Source organism: Aptenodytes patagonicus, chromosome 9, assembly GCF_965638725.1.
Source record: "Aptenodytes patagonicus chromosome 9, bAptPat1.pri.cur, whole genome shotgun sequence".
Taxonomy (NCBI): Eukaryota; Metazoa; Chordata; class Aves; order Sphenisciformes; family Spheniscidae; genus Aptenodytes; species Aptenodytes patagonicus.
This window is the reverse complement of record NC_134957.1, coordinates 4,930,732-4,948,581: the sequence shown is the minus strand read 5'-3', so window position 1 is coordinate 4,948,581 and position 17,850 is coordinate 4,930,732. Positions and strand designations below refer to the sequence as shown.

General features: G+C 34.1%; 1 protein-coding gene across 1 annotated transcript in view; it reads left to right on the top strand.

Moving 5' to 3' along the window:
• The window catches only part of DIAPH2 (diaphanous related formin 2), a 265,592-nt gene extending 249,367 nt beyond the window's left edge, over positions 1 to 16,225 (top strand). Inside the window, exon 28 of the mRNA XM_076347001.1 lies at positions 11,670 to 16,225. Within this exon, the coding sequence (XP_076203116.1) occupies positions 11,670 to 11,734 (65 nt within the window). The 3' untranslated portion in view covers positions 11,735 to 16,225. The remainder of the gene's footprint in view (positions 1 to 11,669) is intronic.
• The last annotated feature ends 1,625 nt before the right edge of the window (positions 16,226 to 17,850 follow it).

Here is a 17,850-nt window from a genome sequence, read left to right as displayed (position 1 = left end):
AATTGTATCCGTATTTACATAATTGTATTTTTTTTCTAAATAGGGATTCCTTTAGGTAGTCAGACTCATTTGGAAGTAATATTTTGGTGTATGGTCTTAAAAAGCCCTAGAGTTTTTAAGCCTGTTTTGAAAAAGCAGACAATAATAGTACACCTAAACATCGTTGTCCCCTTAGTCTTTGCAAAAGGGGTGTTTAAGGCAGTCCTAAAATACTTGCAGGTTCTTAGGAACCACCTGAATAACAGATGCATGTGCTGTAATCCCACACTACCTCTGCCCTTCTTCCTTTGAGGTCCTTGCTATTATGTCAGAAGGAGCTGTATTGATGGGGAAGGGATACATTGGCAGATTTTGCAAGCAAAATAGATCAGGATTATGAGGTGATCAGGGGTTGATTTTTGTGTTCCGTTAATCTGAGAGTTGTTACTGAAAATAGCACAGGAAGCCTTAAAGAATGACACTCCTCACATACAAGTATCAATAAACAGAAACTGTTTTGAGCTCTTTAATGAAAACTTGTTGCCCTCTCACAGCATGAACTGCTTCTATACTTTTATTCTTTATATGAACATAAAGGGTCAAATTCTACCTTATGTGAGCACCGAGGTCTCACATTGAATTATGAAGGAGTTGTCTGTGCTCAGCCAAGAAAGAAATTCAACTCCTAAGTTCCTAAAAGTTATTATATTTTACCTCAGTCTGCCATGTATAGTCTAAATTACTTTCTTGTATGAATTATTTTCATAAGCAACAGTTTCACTTTCACATAACCTGCATATGCCTTTGTTGCAAATAATTTATAGTAAAAGTTACATGCAGTATCTAGTTATTCTCAGTTGGGGTGTGTAGAGAAGTAACAGGTAGTGATGAGATCATCTTGCCAGGCTCAGACAGGAGCTTTTCTTTAATGTTACACGATGAAGGTGCAGATGGGCACAGAAGACTACAGCCTGTGCCAGCCAGTCATACAGGAGTGATGTAGTTTTAAGTTTTCTCATAGCATATTCAATTCCATTTAAATATTGCAAAATGCTGAATGGTAAATGTTAACCTAGCCATGAATAAAAAATGCTGATATTTTATTTAATCAGAAAATAATTATGGATAGTCTGCCTTTATGGTATTATTTAAAATATTTCATTTTACATGTAGACTACAAGTTATTGCGGAGTTATTTTTTTATATAAAGAGAATTTGTTTCTGATGAATAAAAAAATACAGAAGACAGACTTTTGCAGGCTACAAAGAAAATTGTTTGCTTTTTGACAAGGGCTGTCAATTGTCTGGGTATGGAGAAAAACTATGGTAGTCAGTTTACATGAAACAGCAGGAAATACTTGCTTTTCAGGAGTGTCATCCAACTCCTGTTCTGAAAGAAATTCCTTTACAGAAAAGAGAGCTTTCTCTTTTTTCCTTATCTTTGAGTTCATTACTTTCATATTCTATGCAAAGAATAAAGCATCTATGCATGGGAGATGTGACTTCCAGTATTTAAACTGCTAACTGATAAAAATGAGAAGTGGAGGTGGGGGTGATCCTACTGAGGCAAACGCGTTCTTACACCACTCTTTAATAAAATATTGTAAGGAATAGCTAGAAAGCTTCCCCTTTGACTTTCATCTGGCAGGTTTTGATTGTAACTTTGTAAAGGAATTGGTATTGACTTCTATCAGGCAGTTAAGGAGAAGAGGTGAAGAGCCTTCTCTCTTGACTTTCTGTATGTTTTGTCAAATCTAATACTTCCATTTGAAGTGCGAAGTGAAGGCTGATGTCAAGAAATGCCTTCAGCACAAGCTGGTGCTGGTCTCTTGTGACTTTCTTCTTTCTTAAAAGTATCAGATTAGATTGTAAAATGATGGCAATCTAGCTGGACATAAACACGTTTATTGCAGGCTCAGCAGCCATTACATATCATTAGTGAAAGGAGGCAAGGGGCAAGGGGACCACGTTGATGTCAGTTTGATTCTTTTTAAGGACAAATGCATTTGGATGAGAAGATGCTAACTTTATGGCTGCTTGTATACTTGAAGTTCAGAACCTATTACTGTCTTTATTTCTTTGTCCTGTTCGTAACCTTACAGTCAACTTACTTTCAAAGCAAATACAAATTGTAGGAGCAGTAGTGTTAGTAGGGGAGCTGGGAATAGGACATTTTGGAAGCCATTTTAAATTAAATTATTTATTAAGAGTATGGTTTATTACCATCAGACCAAATCTGTTCAAAATGTGGATACATATTTTTGCAATGTCACACACTTTTCCTTAAGAGTAAAATAGTAGGTACAATTAAAATAGGGAAACACATCTTTTACATCAGCAAATATGTCCTCTCTGACATGAAATGGATCTAATTTTACTTTTGGACAACTGCTAAAAGTGTGTGTGTAGTCATGAAAGGAGAGACACATTCTCTGTGTTTTGAGGTTTGGGTTTTTTCCTTACGGAAGCAGACCTAGTTTACTCTCTGAAATTTGTTTCGCCCTTCTGATTCATAAGATTTACCTTTTGCACTGTACATGAGATGCAATAAAGGTTACAAATTAGAAGTTCAAGGGAAAATATCTGAATAAATGTCATTTTATTGCAGTGGATCTCTTTTTCTGTTTCTTTGTTACTGTTACTTAGACCTGACCTTCTTCCAGGATTTGACACATGACATCACGTATCTTGTTCTTTTTTTGTGTTATTTTATGAAGTACTTTCAGTCGTCTCATTTGGTTTAAAACAAATCATACATTCATGTCCTAAATGTTTCACTAGTCAGAATAATTAAGTTGATCAGGTCTGGGAGCATTGGAAGGAAAATAATAGGGTCATTGAAGCATTCAAGCTCTAATGGGAACCTGAGTTCATTCAGATATCAAATCTAATAATTGCTTTACACCTGTATACGCACTCCCAGTGAGCAAGTTCACATTAAAGGTTTAGTGGTACACTTTCAATACTCTGTTTCAAGGGAATTTTAGTACTGTTTTTAAAAGACTACGTTGTTTTGACTTTTTTCAACTTTGTTGTTGGTGGTTTTGTGTACCAGTTGTAGTTTAGCTGATTACTCATCTTTATGTGCTGGAAAATATTTTAGCATGAGAATTTCATACTAGAGGTATGATATGAGTGATGTATTACAAATCACATTTAATCACAACCAGAAAAATATGAAGACTATCGTCTGAGTTTCACTGCTTTGAAACAACTTATTAGCCAAGTTAAAATTTACTGTATACAATTTAACAGTATTCAAAGTCTGAAACTGAGTTTATACATGATTGTGTTTGTAGCACAGCATAAGGATTGTAGGGATACTGATAGCCATGATTGCCGCTTGAAAAAGGCAATTTCATAAGGATGAGGAAAAATCAGCATTATTTTATGAGATTGTATGAGAAATGAAGTAATAATTATAACTTCTCAGTTTAACTAAATTCTGTGGCAAATCTCCATGAATGCCGGTGGTACAGGCTGTCACAGAAATTCAAGTAAATTTTATCACAAACAAGAATAAAAAAATACTGACTAGGAAAATGACAGCTATTCATAGGAGGTTTCAGTAAATTCCAGACTCAAATGCTGGTCACAGTGCTGCTTGTTATTGGAGAGGATTTGAACCGATGCAATCGTTCCTCTTCATCTTCTTTTTATTTTACCACCTTTATAAGTTCAGTTCTCAGCTGAGAATTCAAACTGAAAAAGAAATGGAAAATGGCTGTATATGTGCCTGCATTGCACTGACATGAAGGCCTATTTTCCTCTGTAATTTTAAAGGCCAATTACCCTTGGAGGAAAGGAGAAAAATAGATTGATTTGTCTTGTAACCCCTGAGGCAGCTATGTGTTGTCTCAAACTACGGCTTTTCCATTGCAACTCTTGTGGAAGAGCTTTCAATGCATATCCCAAGTGGTACTATTGACAAAGAAAGCAAAGTCAAATTAAAATATTAAATAGATCATTTAAAGGTTTGAGGAACCTTAGCTTATTGGGCCAATTCTTTTTTTTTTTTTAATCTTTAAGGCCTGGAGTAAGCAATAGTAAAATTTATTTTAAACTGATTACTTGAAATAGGGTTTACAAATCCTTTTTTATTCTATAAATACTTAACTTTCTTAGATTTTCTTCAGCTCTAAATAGGATAAGTATTTATTTGCTTAATGGAATTGTGATACAGATGGACAACATCCTAGATTTTGGTTGCAAAAGTGTTACTTTTATTGTGTTCCTGTACTGTATTGACTGTGGTCACAGCTGGATTGCGCTGAGCTGGTAAATGTCATCACACATGCCATTTAACATTGAAACTTCTCACATTATTCATTTTTAAAGCATTTTTATGTATAACACATAGAACATAAATAAATGTTTTTTCTACTGATGTTCTGCATTTTCATACAACTCAAAGGCTACAATCAACGGTGCCCTGCAAGCTAGGTCTGAGTGGCAGCAGTAAGATTAGAGACATGTCTTTGTTCCCTTTTAATCTGAGTGAAACCCCTTTGTGTCAGGACTTAAATCCTTTAGCTCTCTGTATTTTAGACCTGGCTCTGTACTACAGTGCTTCTGGATATTAACAACTTTTATTTAGCAAGCTAAAAAGAATCCAAACATCCACATATGTTCTCAATGAGAAATTGTGCACATAGGCTGGTCTGGGAACCTTCTTAAAACGAGGGTACTGTGTGTTACCTAAATTGCTAACACTTTTGAAGCAAATATTTTAAAACGGCATACATATTTATCTACAAATCTATCTTACCTTAAGGCTTACTATGTTGAGATGGTAATTTTTGCACTCCTGACTTCTGCAGATAACTCGGGAGCTGTGTGTGTTTGCTTTTTTCTGAGGAGGCACCATTCAGTCTTGAGACATGTCCTTTTAAGTCTGTTACAGTTGTCCTTAATGCTTTTTCTTCCTATCCTAGAAATCATCTTAATAGCTACATAAACCCCTTTTCTTCCTCTTTATTTCTTCTAACACCTTTTCTTATTCTTCAGCACCTTTTCTTACGTATCAATATATTGGTAAACATCCCACTAACCAGGTCAAGAACATAATTTTTAAATTATTATAAGATCAACACGATACCTTTATAATTAACGTGTTTGGGCTGTTTATATGTGCTATCTGGTTTTGAGGGCTTTAAAAAACAAACAAACAAAAAAAACCCTGCTATTTCTTTGGCCTAAGGGTAAGTTTCTTTTTCTCCATCATAACAACATATACTGTGTATATGCTCAGGTTATCACTCAGCTTTCACATGGAAGTCTGGGGTTGGACCTAAACCAAAATAAAACGGGCTTTATAGAATTTGACCTCGCAGCTACAGGGTTTGCTTGAAATCTCGATGTTTTCTTTGAAATTGATGCTAAAATAACCATTTTAGTTGTCATTTAAGTTTGATTGTCAAGAATTTGAGGTTCTGTTTAGGAAAAAAAAGCTGAGAACAGGGATGTCGTATCACTTGATCTTTTCTCATTTTTAGTTACAAAAATATCAAATCCGAATGAATGTAAAATGACCCAGTGTGATGGTTATAAAGAGTCTAGTTCAGATTTTGCCAGGCATGTGTAGGGTGCCTGTTGAGGTTGAAATAAGTGTGTTTAAAATACTAAAAGATTAAAAGAAAACATATTAACTGCACAGTTCCCTTAACCCAGTTAGAAAACTTTTATTTGCTTGTTTCATCTATTTGCAATAAAGATCTTTCGGAAAGTGCTGTCTGTTTCAGAGAGTTCTTTCTGAGGTGTTATTTTGGCTGCATTTCTCCCATAACTGATTTTTACCTCACTGCTATTTTTTTTATATAAGCCACACATTTTGAAGGATCAATTTGAAATCAAACCTCACAGAGATGGACTGAATCTTAACGGAATTGAGGTTAGGAGAGCCATTTTCTCTCAAGGTGCTGTTTCTCAAAAGGATTTTGTTCTAGACACTGACAACAGTTTTGAAGCTCTTAATTTCCTTGACTAGCTTATTTCTCAGTTGGTATTCTCTAATAATATCATAGGTACAGGCCAGACAATATAGAGAACAGTGTTCAGCTGTAGCTGTTAAAGAGGTGCTGGAGATTGATGGGCTTCCCTGCTGTCTTACAATATATATATCGATTCTGCTTCTGTCTTATGTTCTATCAATTCCAATTTCCAAAAAGATTTACCTTTCATTGTTGGTAAGCTAAGCTGATGAAGGTGCATGCAGTCAATAAAGAAAAATAACAAAGTTAATTCTTGTCATGGGTTGCTCTTTAAAGCAATTGATAATATGCTGTTACATCAAATGACAGCGTAACTTGGCTTCAGCTTTCCCTATGCATAGATGGTTCAAGGAGAAAACTAGAGGCTACCCAAGCTACAGTGATTTAAATGTATTCTAACTTGTCCCGGTTTTAATCAATGACACTATATAGAACATACATGGTTATCTCTGTCAGAAAAAAAAGTGACACTTGTAAAGTGCAATTCAGATTTCCACCTTTTTCTAAAGAAGAAATGCTGATGTCATCAGTATCACAGATGCAGTGTTTGTTCCTTGGAATTATCATCTGTTGTGACAGTTTATCCATTTAAAACATTCTTAAATGATGAGCTTACTTTTTCTGTAATCATTCCGTACTTAAAGGAAATTATCTCTCTCTTCTGATCGTTTTCCATGTTATACATGTTTGAGGTGCTTGCTGAAGTATCTGGGACTGTATGAGTATTTTCCCTTGGGTTGCTCATGAAAACAAGATGTGTTTCAGTAGGATTTCCCATCGAACAAAATTGTACATGAATGAATAAATAAATATTTGATGTAAATGCTTTCATTGATTCCAAAAGGCATAGGCCATACAAATTCCCTTATAACATGCATTTCTGCATCTTTTGCATAGTCAAAATTATTTCAAAAAGATGACATTTTAAATATTTTATTCATTGCTGAGTGTTCTACCTTCTTCATATGGTCATTTTCAAGTCAACTCAATCTGATACCTTCTTTGAGCATTAAACACCTTTTGTTATTGTCAGCTATGGGAAGGTTAATTCTTTCACCTTGGGGTGGTTCGTCAGGAGGGGAAAAAAAGTTTAAAAAAAAAAAGTTAAAAAAAAAAGAATAAAAAAATGAAAAAAGATGTAGTGATTGTGCAAATTAACGGTGTGAGCTTTTTAAATAAATCGGCATTTCAGAGTTCTCCTTACTGAGGCTCATGCCCTCCAGCGTGTGCTCCAGCACAACAGTTGCTAGCTGAGCGCCCAATGCTGTACACTACCCCTCTTCCAGATTCAACACTTTGGCACTATTTTAAGCTCTTATTAATGTGATTAACATAGCATTTATTAATTAACTAAGACATTCTTTAAAATACGTGTTGTTCAGGTATGAGGGTCCTGTGACCACTGTCTTTGAAGAAGGCAAAATAGTTCTGGTAGTACTCATTCATGAAAACCCCAGTATTTTTTTTTTAGCCCGTTTTCCTACAACATTTAGGTGCTTCGTGTTCTGCATACAGATTAATGTTTCAACCTTTTGTTTTAAAAAAAGGGCAAAAAGTAGGTGTCTGCACCAGTCATGTTTGGTTGTTGGTTTTGTGGGGTTTTTGTGTGGTTTTGGGTGATTGTTCTTGGTGGGTTTTTAATGCTAATCTAGGGGTGCTGTAGTTATTTACATTTGGGAGGAACTTAGATAGTCTCCTGATGAGCACTCTAAGAAAGTCTGCAAGGAAATAAGATTTCAAAATCGGTCTAGTGTTTGAATTGACTGCTGTAATTAAGGCACAAAGAAACACTTTTAATGCTTTAACTGACTGGGAAAAAAAATAGTTAATCCTGGGGAGTTAGTCAACTAAGGTACCAAGCCCAAGGTAACAATTTATAATACATTTATAATTTTCATATAAGGCATGTCAAAGAGAGAACATTTTTTGTGGTTGTTACAGGAAATACAAATTCCAATTGAGTACCTTTGAGGTATGGTTTTGTACAGTCTGTCTTTTTCTATTATCAGATATCTCAGTCTCATGACTAGTCCATGCAATTGCACAATATTTATATTATTACTAGCATTGATTGCTCATAAAAAGTAAGGTTTATAATTAGGAGAGCACAAAGTTACTACCTGGAAGAGTGGATAAGAAGAAAGCGAAATGGAAAAGTCACTTAATCTTAGTATTGAAGTTCTGCAAAATATCTTTTATTTTTCTTCTAATATAACTGAGTTTTATGCTGATAACAAGCTACTGAGTTAATTAATCTGTTGCAGCTATTGAGACTTCTCTTTTAATAACAGAACTAATGAAGGAGCATTAAGGAAACAAAAAATACATTTTGCAGAGTATAGTTCTTGCAAAAATGTTTTCATCTCCCTTACCAATGTGGTTTTAATTGATTGTAATTTCTAATGCTTTATACGTACAGAGTATAAGGGAGAACTCTTAAGGGTGAAGTTGTCAAATTCCATAAAATTAAAATACATTATCTAAAAATCACTGTTTAGAATTTTTTTGGTTTATTTATTGTACTTATACACTAACCGTATTGTGGTTTTGCTTATTTTTTTTACATCAGTAGATTCATATTACGTGGTGAATGATGTGTTTGTATCAAAAGCACTTCTACAAATATCTTGTATGTTGTAGATATTATTTATTCCCATCTCGGTACTATATTGAGTGCAAAAAGACTTGAGCAAGTAATTGTTACTATAAAAAAGTCCATGTATTTCTTCCAGCGGAGTTGTAAAGTTTGCATGGTCAAGATTATGTTCCAGTATTATATATACTAAAAAGGAACTACTGATTTGATTTCTCAGTATTTAATTGTATATTTACTTCATTTGAATTTGATCCAGCTAGCTAAAATATGATTATTTTATGATATAAAAATATGCTTTGTTTTCCCTTTTAATCCTTCATTGCTCTACCTTTTTTTGCTCTGTAATATGAGCATTGCGGATGCTTCTTAATTGGCCTACTTTAAAAAGAGATGGACTTCTGACATTAAAGTAAGAAACAAAGTTTTCATCTGCATAGGTAGATGGGTTACCCAGAAGGCGACTGATAACACAAAGAAACTATTATCGTGTTTTCTAGTCATTTTTACATGCTTCTAAAGTGTACACCTGAGCCTTTTGGCAATGATTTTTGGCTTAATTATAAATACTTTTAGATTACTGCTACTGCCTTTTATTACTCCCTCCCCACCCCACTCCCCACAATACAAGTGAATAGTTTTAGCATTTATGGATGTTATACGTAGTTTTATGTTAGAATAGCCGTAGTCATGTTTATAAGCCAGTCTTGCTTTGTGTTGTATTCAATATGGTCTGTAATGTAAAAAAAAGTAAATACAGCTGTTGGAGATAACTGAATGTGTATGTTGAAAGTGTTAATAAATGTCATGATTTTTTTTAAATTTTTGCTTGAGTCACTGAAATACCAGCCCAATCCAGTTTCAGATCCTAATATGAAACCCTTTGTTTTAACCTAACGAACATGTTTATACATATACAAGCACATTTTACATCTAGTGAAGAAATGAGTCATTTCTTTATGTGTATGTATATATGTATGTACACATATTAATGCTTCTTTTTGAAACCAGGTGTAAATATGCACACACACACAAAGTTGCTTGCAGATTCACTGTTGAATAAAATAGGTCTCTTTGTAAAGAACAAGAAATACTTTATATTAACCCCAAAATTTTCAGATATGTTAAAGCTTTCATGTTGATAGTAACTAAATCTAATCCTCCCATCCCTTTTTTATAATGAGCTGAAAATTCTATCAAAGTGTAATTTATATCCTACTTGCTTTTGTTTTAGTGAGAATCACTATGAAGCGCTCTACGATTTGCAGAAAATCTCTTGCAAATGCTGACACTGTTTCTTACTGGTAATAACTGAATCACTGTATCCCAGTTTCCTGATTAGAACCTTGTGGTTCTTTCCAGTCTCTCTTGAATCTTTCAGATTTTGTATCCCTATCTCTAGAAAATATAATTACTTCAATTTAAAAACTGGAAGTAATTTAAAAGAATAGATTACTTTTAATAATTGGGAAAATACTTCGTTTGTCATCAGCTGAAGAAGGAAATGATAATGCTTCTGGTTTTTTACAATTTTGTTTGTGTTTTATTTAAGTCCCAGCTCAGTTGTGCAACTACAGGAGAATCTGAACTGTCATTTGCAGAAAATGTTTGTCTCTACTGTGATGAAAAAAAAACAGAAAAGAGAAAAATTGAAAAAAAACCCAAGTATGAAGAAATCAACTGTTCTTACACTCTCTTAATCTGTTTTTCAACCTGTACAGTTGACAATCTTGAAATTATATCAAGAAATAGTCTACTGGTGAAGGCACTTCCCCCTACTGAGAGCAAGTATCACTAGACTCTTTACTATTCACTGTTACAGAGGAACAGCAGCACATTTGAGTTGATGACTCTCCTTCTTGGGTTCTAGACAGCATTTTTGTGCTTTAATTTCCAGTGCCTAGTGACACTGCAACCAGTGTAGAGATTTATTCCCGGGGAAAACAGATTGACTTAGGGTAATTTGAATACTTTATGCATGGATAGATTCATTAGGAAAAGGAGGCAAGGCAGAACTATAAAAAGAACTAATAATCTTGCTAAAGGAGCCGTTAATTCCCTGTAGCATTGGAGACACTTTCATTGAACAGGGAAAAGGAAGGCTGACTTTGCAGAGCCCATGCGGTTTCCACAGGCATCCTCTGTTCTTTGTCCAGAAACAGATCGCAGAGATGACTTTCTTTGTCTTCTCCAGAATCTTATTTAATGTGCTTGGACCATTTCTGGCTTTGTTAGCTTAGAACAGAATCACAAAATGGCTGAGGTTGGAAGGTAATTCTGGAGGTCATCTTGTCCACCCCACCTGAATATGACATGAGAGAATAGAAAAGGCTAGGTCAAAAGTCAGCAGTCACCAAAAAAAAAAGAAAAAGAAAAAATTTGCGTGGAAGGACCACATTTTAAAAAAGAAAGAACAAAACCTCCAGAAAACTAAGTGGGGGTTAATTTTCTGCCCCTTTTTGTGTGTGTGCATGTGTATATTCATCACTTTAAAGTTTTATTTTAAAGGCATTTAGGAATGTGGCTGGTACTTCATGATTGTTTTCCTGTCATAGAGACATATTTATTATTCATTGCAATAATTACTGTGTAATATTTTATACTAAAAGTTGGTCACATTGCACAATCAGGAAATGCTTAGGAAGTGGCTGATTTAACTATTCTATTTTTAACTCTGTACCAAATTATAGTGAACGGTGTTAGCGCTTTTATACTTGTAGGCTTTTCACCACCACAGTGGTCAGTACATTCTCATGAAACTTGAAATGTAATTTTCCAGAGCTTCTGTGCATAAATTGTTTATAAACAAGATTTTTACCCAGAATTTTAATTATTGCGTGCTGTTTCCAAGGGGACTGTGTTTCAGGATTCTCCTAATGCTTTTATCACCTAGCTTCTCTGATCAAGAAAGTAATTTATTGCTGATTGCAGAACTCTTGAACTCAGTCTGGCAGCTGCAGTGTGAAACTTCTCTGATCCAGTCTCCTAGTTACTTATTTACATATAATTTGAAATTATTTTCAGGGCTGTTTGAAAACCTCTTGACATTGCATTATCCATGTTTCAAATCTTATGGTGATTTGTTTTTTCTTCTCTTTGTATTACAGATAACAGACGAGTAACTTTGGAAAGGTCTCGTTCTCGCCACAATGGAACAATTGCAGCTGTATGATTCTTCTGATGCCAAAGAACTAGTCAATTGTTTTATTTACAATTAAACAGTTATACTTTGAAAAGAGTTTATCATACAAATTGGCAATGATCATACAGGAATACTGGTATTGATTAAATAAGAAGGTGTATAAATATTGTGTATTTGAAAAGCTATTGCTAAATAATCCACATACTGTATCTTATTACCCCAACTACCAAGATCTGTAAACAGTGTTAAACAGTAGGATATATATCTTATTTTCTTATGTTCTTTCTCCCCCCCCCCCCCTTTTTTTTTTTTTAAAGCTGGCAACTTACATGAAAGGAGTTGGGGATTTCTAGGTTATGTTTTTATATGGGTAAGAAAATATAAATTTGTTGAAAGAATACAGCTGTGGATTCCGTTTGCAGTTCTGATTTGGACATGAAAGGAAAAAATAATAAAATTGTATGTTAATAAATTCAGAGATGAGCTGGTCTACATTATCAGAATCTTTTTTGTAACCATAAAAAAGCAATGCATAGCCCCAGTCAGGTTGCTGAAAATCTTATCTCAATGTAAAGCCTGGTGGATTCAGCTATTTTGGCTGCAAGTAGGATATACCACATATCTACACTTTTGGTGATATGATGATGTATAGTTACTTATCACTGCTAAAAAAAAAAAATTACATAAAACAGAGCATAGGATTTTACCAAAATTAAATGATATCAAGGGCAGGATATGTTTTTAACTGTATCTAAGGAGGGATTTTTCTAATTATGCACTTATATATTCTTTATAAAGATATTTGGGGGAAAATATGATTGTCCTATTTTAATTACGCTAAAAATACCTTTGTGTAGGTTTTTAGAGACAAGCTACATTATGAAGTTATTCAGAACTGCCTCTGAGTTTTTCCTCTGTTTCTCAGGTAAAATATGTAGCGGGATCTCTACTGGTGGATTTTAGTGCTGGGTTTAGCAGCTAAGATCAAATTTTCTACCTGGAGCACTATATAGCAGTGATCAATGATTGCAGCAGTCTGATTTTTCGGGCAGCTCCTCCCATTCTACTTTCTATACAGGCCCCTTGCACTGCAGTACCTCAGGTGAGCAGTCAGTTTAGTAGCTGACACTGTGTATGTTCTGCCACTCAATGGGAAACTATAGTTCCCTTTTCTCCCCAGACTCTAGTTGAATGTACAGTCTGTTTGGTGTTCAGGTCAGTCTTCACCATCCTTTTTACTAAAGGTTCATTGCTTATCTGGATGGGATGGAGGATTTTAAGTGGGTGTTCCAGTGGAACTACTCATACGTTGCTCAGCTATGATATTTAAAAAAAACGGGATACCATGTAGTAGATGGCACTTGTTCTCAAATTATTACTGCTTTTCACTGATTGATGAATTATTATGAATACTTTTATTGCCTGGTGTTATGGGGAACTTTCCTTTAATGTTATATAAAGAATATTTGGAAGGTAAGGTGTCACATCGTTTTCTGTGCACAAACTGCTAGCTCTCGAGGAGCATTCGATACTGGGGCAGTGTAACTTTGCACTACTGCTTGAGGCAAGCATCTTTGTACAGTAGATTCTTTTTGCTTCTCTGGTAAGATGCTCTGAAGACTATCTGACTAGTTTGGGATAAATTCTCACAATTTCAAACTACAGTGATCAATATCCAATTATTGTAAGAAAAGATACAGCTCCTTTTCGATCTAGTATTGAAATATTTTTTTTTAAAACATTGTCTTCAAAGGAAACAGGGTTTTGCCCATTGCTATATCTCTAAACATAGGAATACGACTGAAGCCTAGTGAAATGTGTGCTGTCAACTAATACTCTTCCTAAACTGTTTTGGGTTTTTTTGTGTTTTTAGTAACAAACTAAAGAGTTGTATGGTACTTAAGGAAAAAAAAAATGCATGCAACAGGATTCTGTCTTCCTGTTTATCAGTAAGAGATGCAAAGAATTATATCCTGTTTCGTGTAAGGTCAACATCAACCTTGTATTGAAGCATAACTTTTTAAAATGGAACTATTAAATTTACAGTTATAAAAATGTGCTTAATGTACAAAGCCAGTTTAAAAGGATTAGGTTCATAATGTCTATGTAAATTTGTACTACAATCAACAGTGTATTAGAATTCAAATTTTAAAATGAGCATTTTTCTGGGATTTACAAGTATTGGTATAATCTTTATATGTGAAAACTCAAAAGCTCACAACAGAATCTTTATACTGTAGCAGTAATTATTAGTGCACAAGTTTTTCATTTCCATGGGTTATATTTTTTTTAAAGCTCTGTGAAAGCTGACTACAGATTTTCAAGAACCAAATCTTAGGAAAAAGAAAAAGCAAATCCAAAATAACAACATCATCTGATGCTTATATTTTACTACTATTTTTTTCGTATTTGAAACATTTATATAATTTAATGGACATATCTGTTAGAACAAAAGTGTCTTTCAAAGGAAAACTAGTTTAGAAGATAATTTATGTAAATATAGGGTGCTCGTATTTATGAAGTCTAAAATATTTTCTGAAATTGATGCTGGTCACTTTGTCTTTTGATAGTTTTTCAGTCTATATTAAATTGCAGATATTTTTAATGTTTTTATTATTGATCTGATTTTCAGAGGTGTCACATGTTTATCTAGAAGTGTAGAAGAGTAGCACCTTTTTCAGAAATGCACTTGCCTTATTTTCTAATTTTAAAAAATGAAATATATCAGTTAAATTATATTTGTATTCCAAGTAATCCCAGAAAGAAAATCGCTGGAGGGTTCATACATAAATTTCTTGCTAATTATGTTTCACTATATGTCCTCTGAGACATTACGTTAACAATATACCAGCACATCTGTTTGCATTCACGTTTTACCAGTTACAAGTACTGAAGAGATTTTTTTTTATGATGTTACACTGTTTACATTTCTTAGTTTATTTAAGAGAAAGATAATCTTACCTTTGCAATGAATTGAACTAAATTTGCAATTGACATGGGAATGAAATGTTTAAATCATATACAAATATACATCTCTGTTGCTTAACTACTGGCCGTACAGATCAGAAATGTAAAGACACTAGACATCTTTTGCTCAAGTTTTATGCAGTTCACTGAGAAAAAAGTGCAACACAGTTTGTCATGTATGTTTGTTTGTGATTCAACAAATATCCTTTCCCAGCACATAAGTGATGTTTGGTTTAAGTGTTAATCATATTATGAACTGATGCTAAAGCCAAAACAAAATTAGTGCCTCAGAGGCCATTGACAAACAGCTTCAGGAAGTATTCCCAGAAATACTATTACATAATTTGGTTTTAGACAACCATGGTCAATATGACAAATGTTATCTAAAATTATCTGTTCTTTCATGAAAATTCAGATACAAATGCAAGCATTCCCATAGTTCCCTTCTGTAATATGCAAATAGTTATGAATATCTGTATATTTTTGCATTTTTGTGTGTGGTATATGTACTACCTCAGACAAATGCTGTAAAAAACGTAATGTTTTCATGGTTTCTATCCAAACCACAATTCATCAGTGACCTACTTTAAATTCATCCCACAATATACAAATGGTTTGCAAAACTCTGAGAATCTGGCTGAGTTTAGGTTTGGCTCTGGAAATCCTCCTATAGCTTTCATTAAGAAACCTGCAATGTTTGGCTTTTGCATCCCTCAGGCAAATCCTGCTTTGATGGGTGAATTTAGTACTTCCTATATTGAGAATGATATAGCTAGTAAATATTTAAAGCTGGTAATAGTTATGTGGGAGCAAACTTACCTATGTATGTAAATTGCTTCTTATCCATTAAACAAAGGCTTGGCTGAATTATACTTTAATGTTTGCCTTCGAATTGCTGAGAGGTCAGGCATGACAAATGCTAAGCGATAAAGCAATGTAAAGCCCACCTCTTATGTGCCATACTGTATTTGCAAGTTATTCATTTTAAAATAAGTATTGTAAGAAACCTCTACATCTCTTCTTCTGCAGTATCTACACACACACCCACGCATGCACACAAAATGTAAATAAATAAATAAATAAAAATCAAAGCAAATAAAGCCAAATCCCTCAGCTTCAGGTGTCTCTATTTCAGATCACATACCGCTTCTGTGCGAAAGAAAGGGAGTTGTGTAAGCCTGTGAATTCTGCAGTCCTGCAAGCTGTCACTCAGCACCCACTGATGTCATTAGGAGAATGTTAAAGGAGAAAGATTTGTTCTTGTAGTGCTTCTTTTAGCACTGTTTGAGGTGATACATATGCCACAGAATGTGAACAATAATCTCTTACAGTTTAGTCAGTCTGCTATCATGCACCATTTGGTTTTCCTTTTGGAAGTCATATGACTCCTGATGCCAAAAAAAAAAAAAAAGGTGACAAAACTCATGCATTTCTATTTTTTAAACAGCTCTGTGTTTGTATGTAATGTTTAAAATAGGAATTTGATGAAATCACAGCCTGGCCATTGTTAATCCATGTATTCTGAAAACTGTAATAAAGATATATATAACATGATTTTGCTAGGTGCACCAATGTTTTATTTGTTTATAATGATTATTGCCTACTGAGTACTATCACCTTAAAATCTGTTTTTGTTATATAAAATTATCACGCTGAAATTACTTTCCATTTTAGCTTACTGACATTTTAGGGATCTCTGGTTTTTTTTTTCTCTGAGGTATCAAGTATATTTGACTTGAATTTGGGGAAAAAGATGGCTTTTCCAATGGAGGAGGACTTTAAAAACAAAATAATCCAAAAAAATATATAATTAAAAACCCCCCAACATTAAATCATGGTGATACCGTTTTATTTTTACAAAAATAACAATAAAAGGGAATCACTAAACAAATTACATGAGTCCATCTTTATTTTAAGTGGCTGGATTCCAGTATAGACTTTTTAAGACAGACACAGTCAGTCAGACAACTATTGTTGGTGTCTTCCAAATTATTTACTTCACTCGGTCACAAGATAGTCTTAACGGAATAGAAACCTGACAGACTTTTACCTCCAAAACTGTATATTGCACCTTAAACAACTTAATGATGTCACCGTAACAGACTGAACTGCACAACAGTATAGAGAGATAGCATTGAATTTCTGCAATAAGTGCTTAAGATTCTAACTGAATGGAATTCTAATGAATATGATCAGCCGTGTTGTTACAACACTCCTTAAGTAACTTTTTATATGTGGAAAAGATATGCCAAGGGATGGTCGAAGGCACCATTTTATTTTTAATGAACTGAACTATAATTAGAATGCACTATTTGATATATGGTGAAGCAGCAGAGGTTTATTTTCTTACGGGATTAACATTAAAAAAAATGAGAACTTCTAAGTGCCAGCTATAAATGTAAATGCTATGATTGTCATGATTAAGAAAAATGTAGTAATGTTGTCGTACATATACCAGTTTCTTGTTCCTTATTTTTAGGAAATGTTCTTGACTTTCTAGTGTGGGAGTCTGGGATTCCCATCATCCTCTCAGATATTTTTGCCTTTGGGAGATTGGCAGGCAGAATTTGTCCTGAAACAAGTAGCAGGTACCTTAATACCTTTCTCAATGGTAATTACTTCCGTTGCTTCCTCACATGCTTAAGAAATGCTCTGTGTGAACTTCAGATTAATAGCAAGTTATGGCACTCTGCCACGTAGATAGACTTCTTTCTTATGTTTGGATACTTTCTGTAAATTTGAGCTATACTTCTCCCCTCTATTATTTCTTCTGGTCATCATCTCAAAATTAGCCTTTCTACATTTTTTTTAAGGAAGTCAATATTACTGGGCTGTAGTAAAATCATAAAAACATTCAATTGATTTGCTCAGAATTATTTGATGAGTACTTAATGGCCGTAATTAATCCCTTTCAATAGATGTGAAACTAAGGTTAAGAAGAAAAATCCAAATAAGGGATTTTTTTTCTTTTTTTTGCCTGTAGGCTGCAAGCAAACACTTAGTCCACTTACATTCACAAGGCACTGAAAGCTGTTTATTTGCGTTAGTGTAGTAATGAGGCCAACCTAAGAAACCATCTGAGAGGCAAAGGATATTATCTCAGGCGCCATGCTAACAAAATCACAGTTTTTTGGTTTTAGCTGGCTCTTGCCCTGCCTGCTCAGGGCACGTGCAGAGCA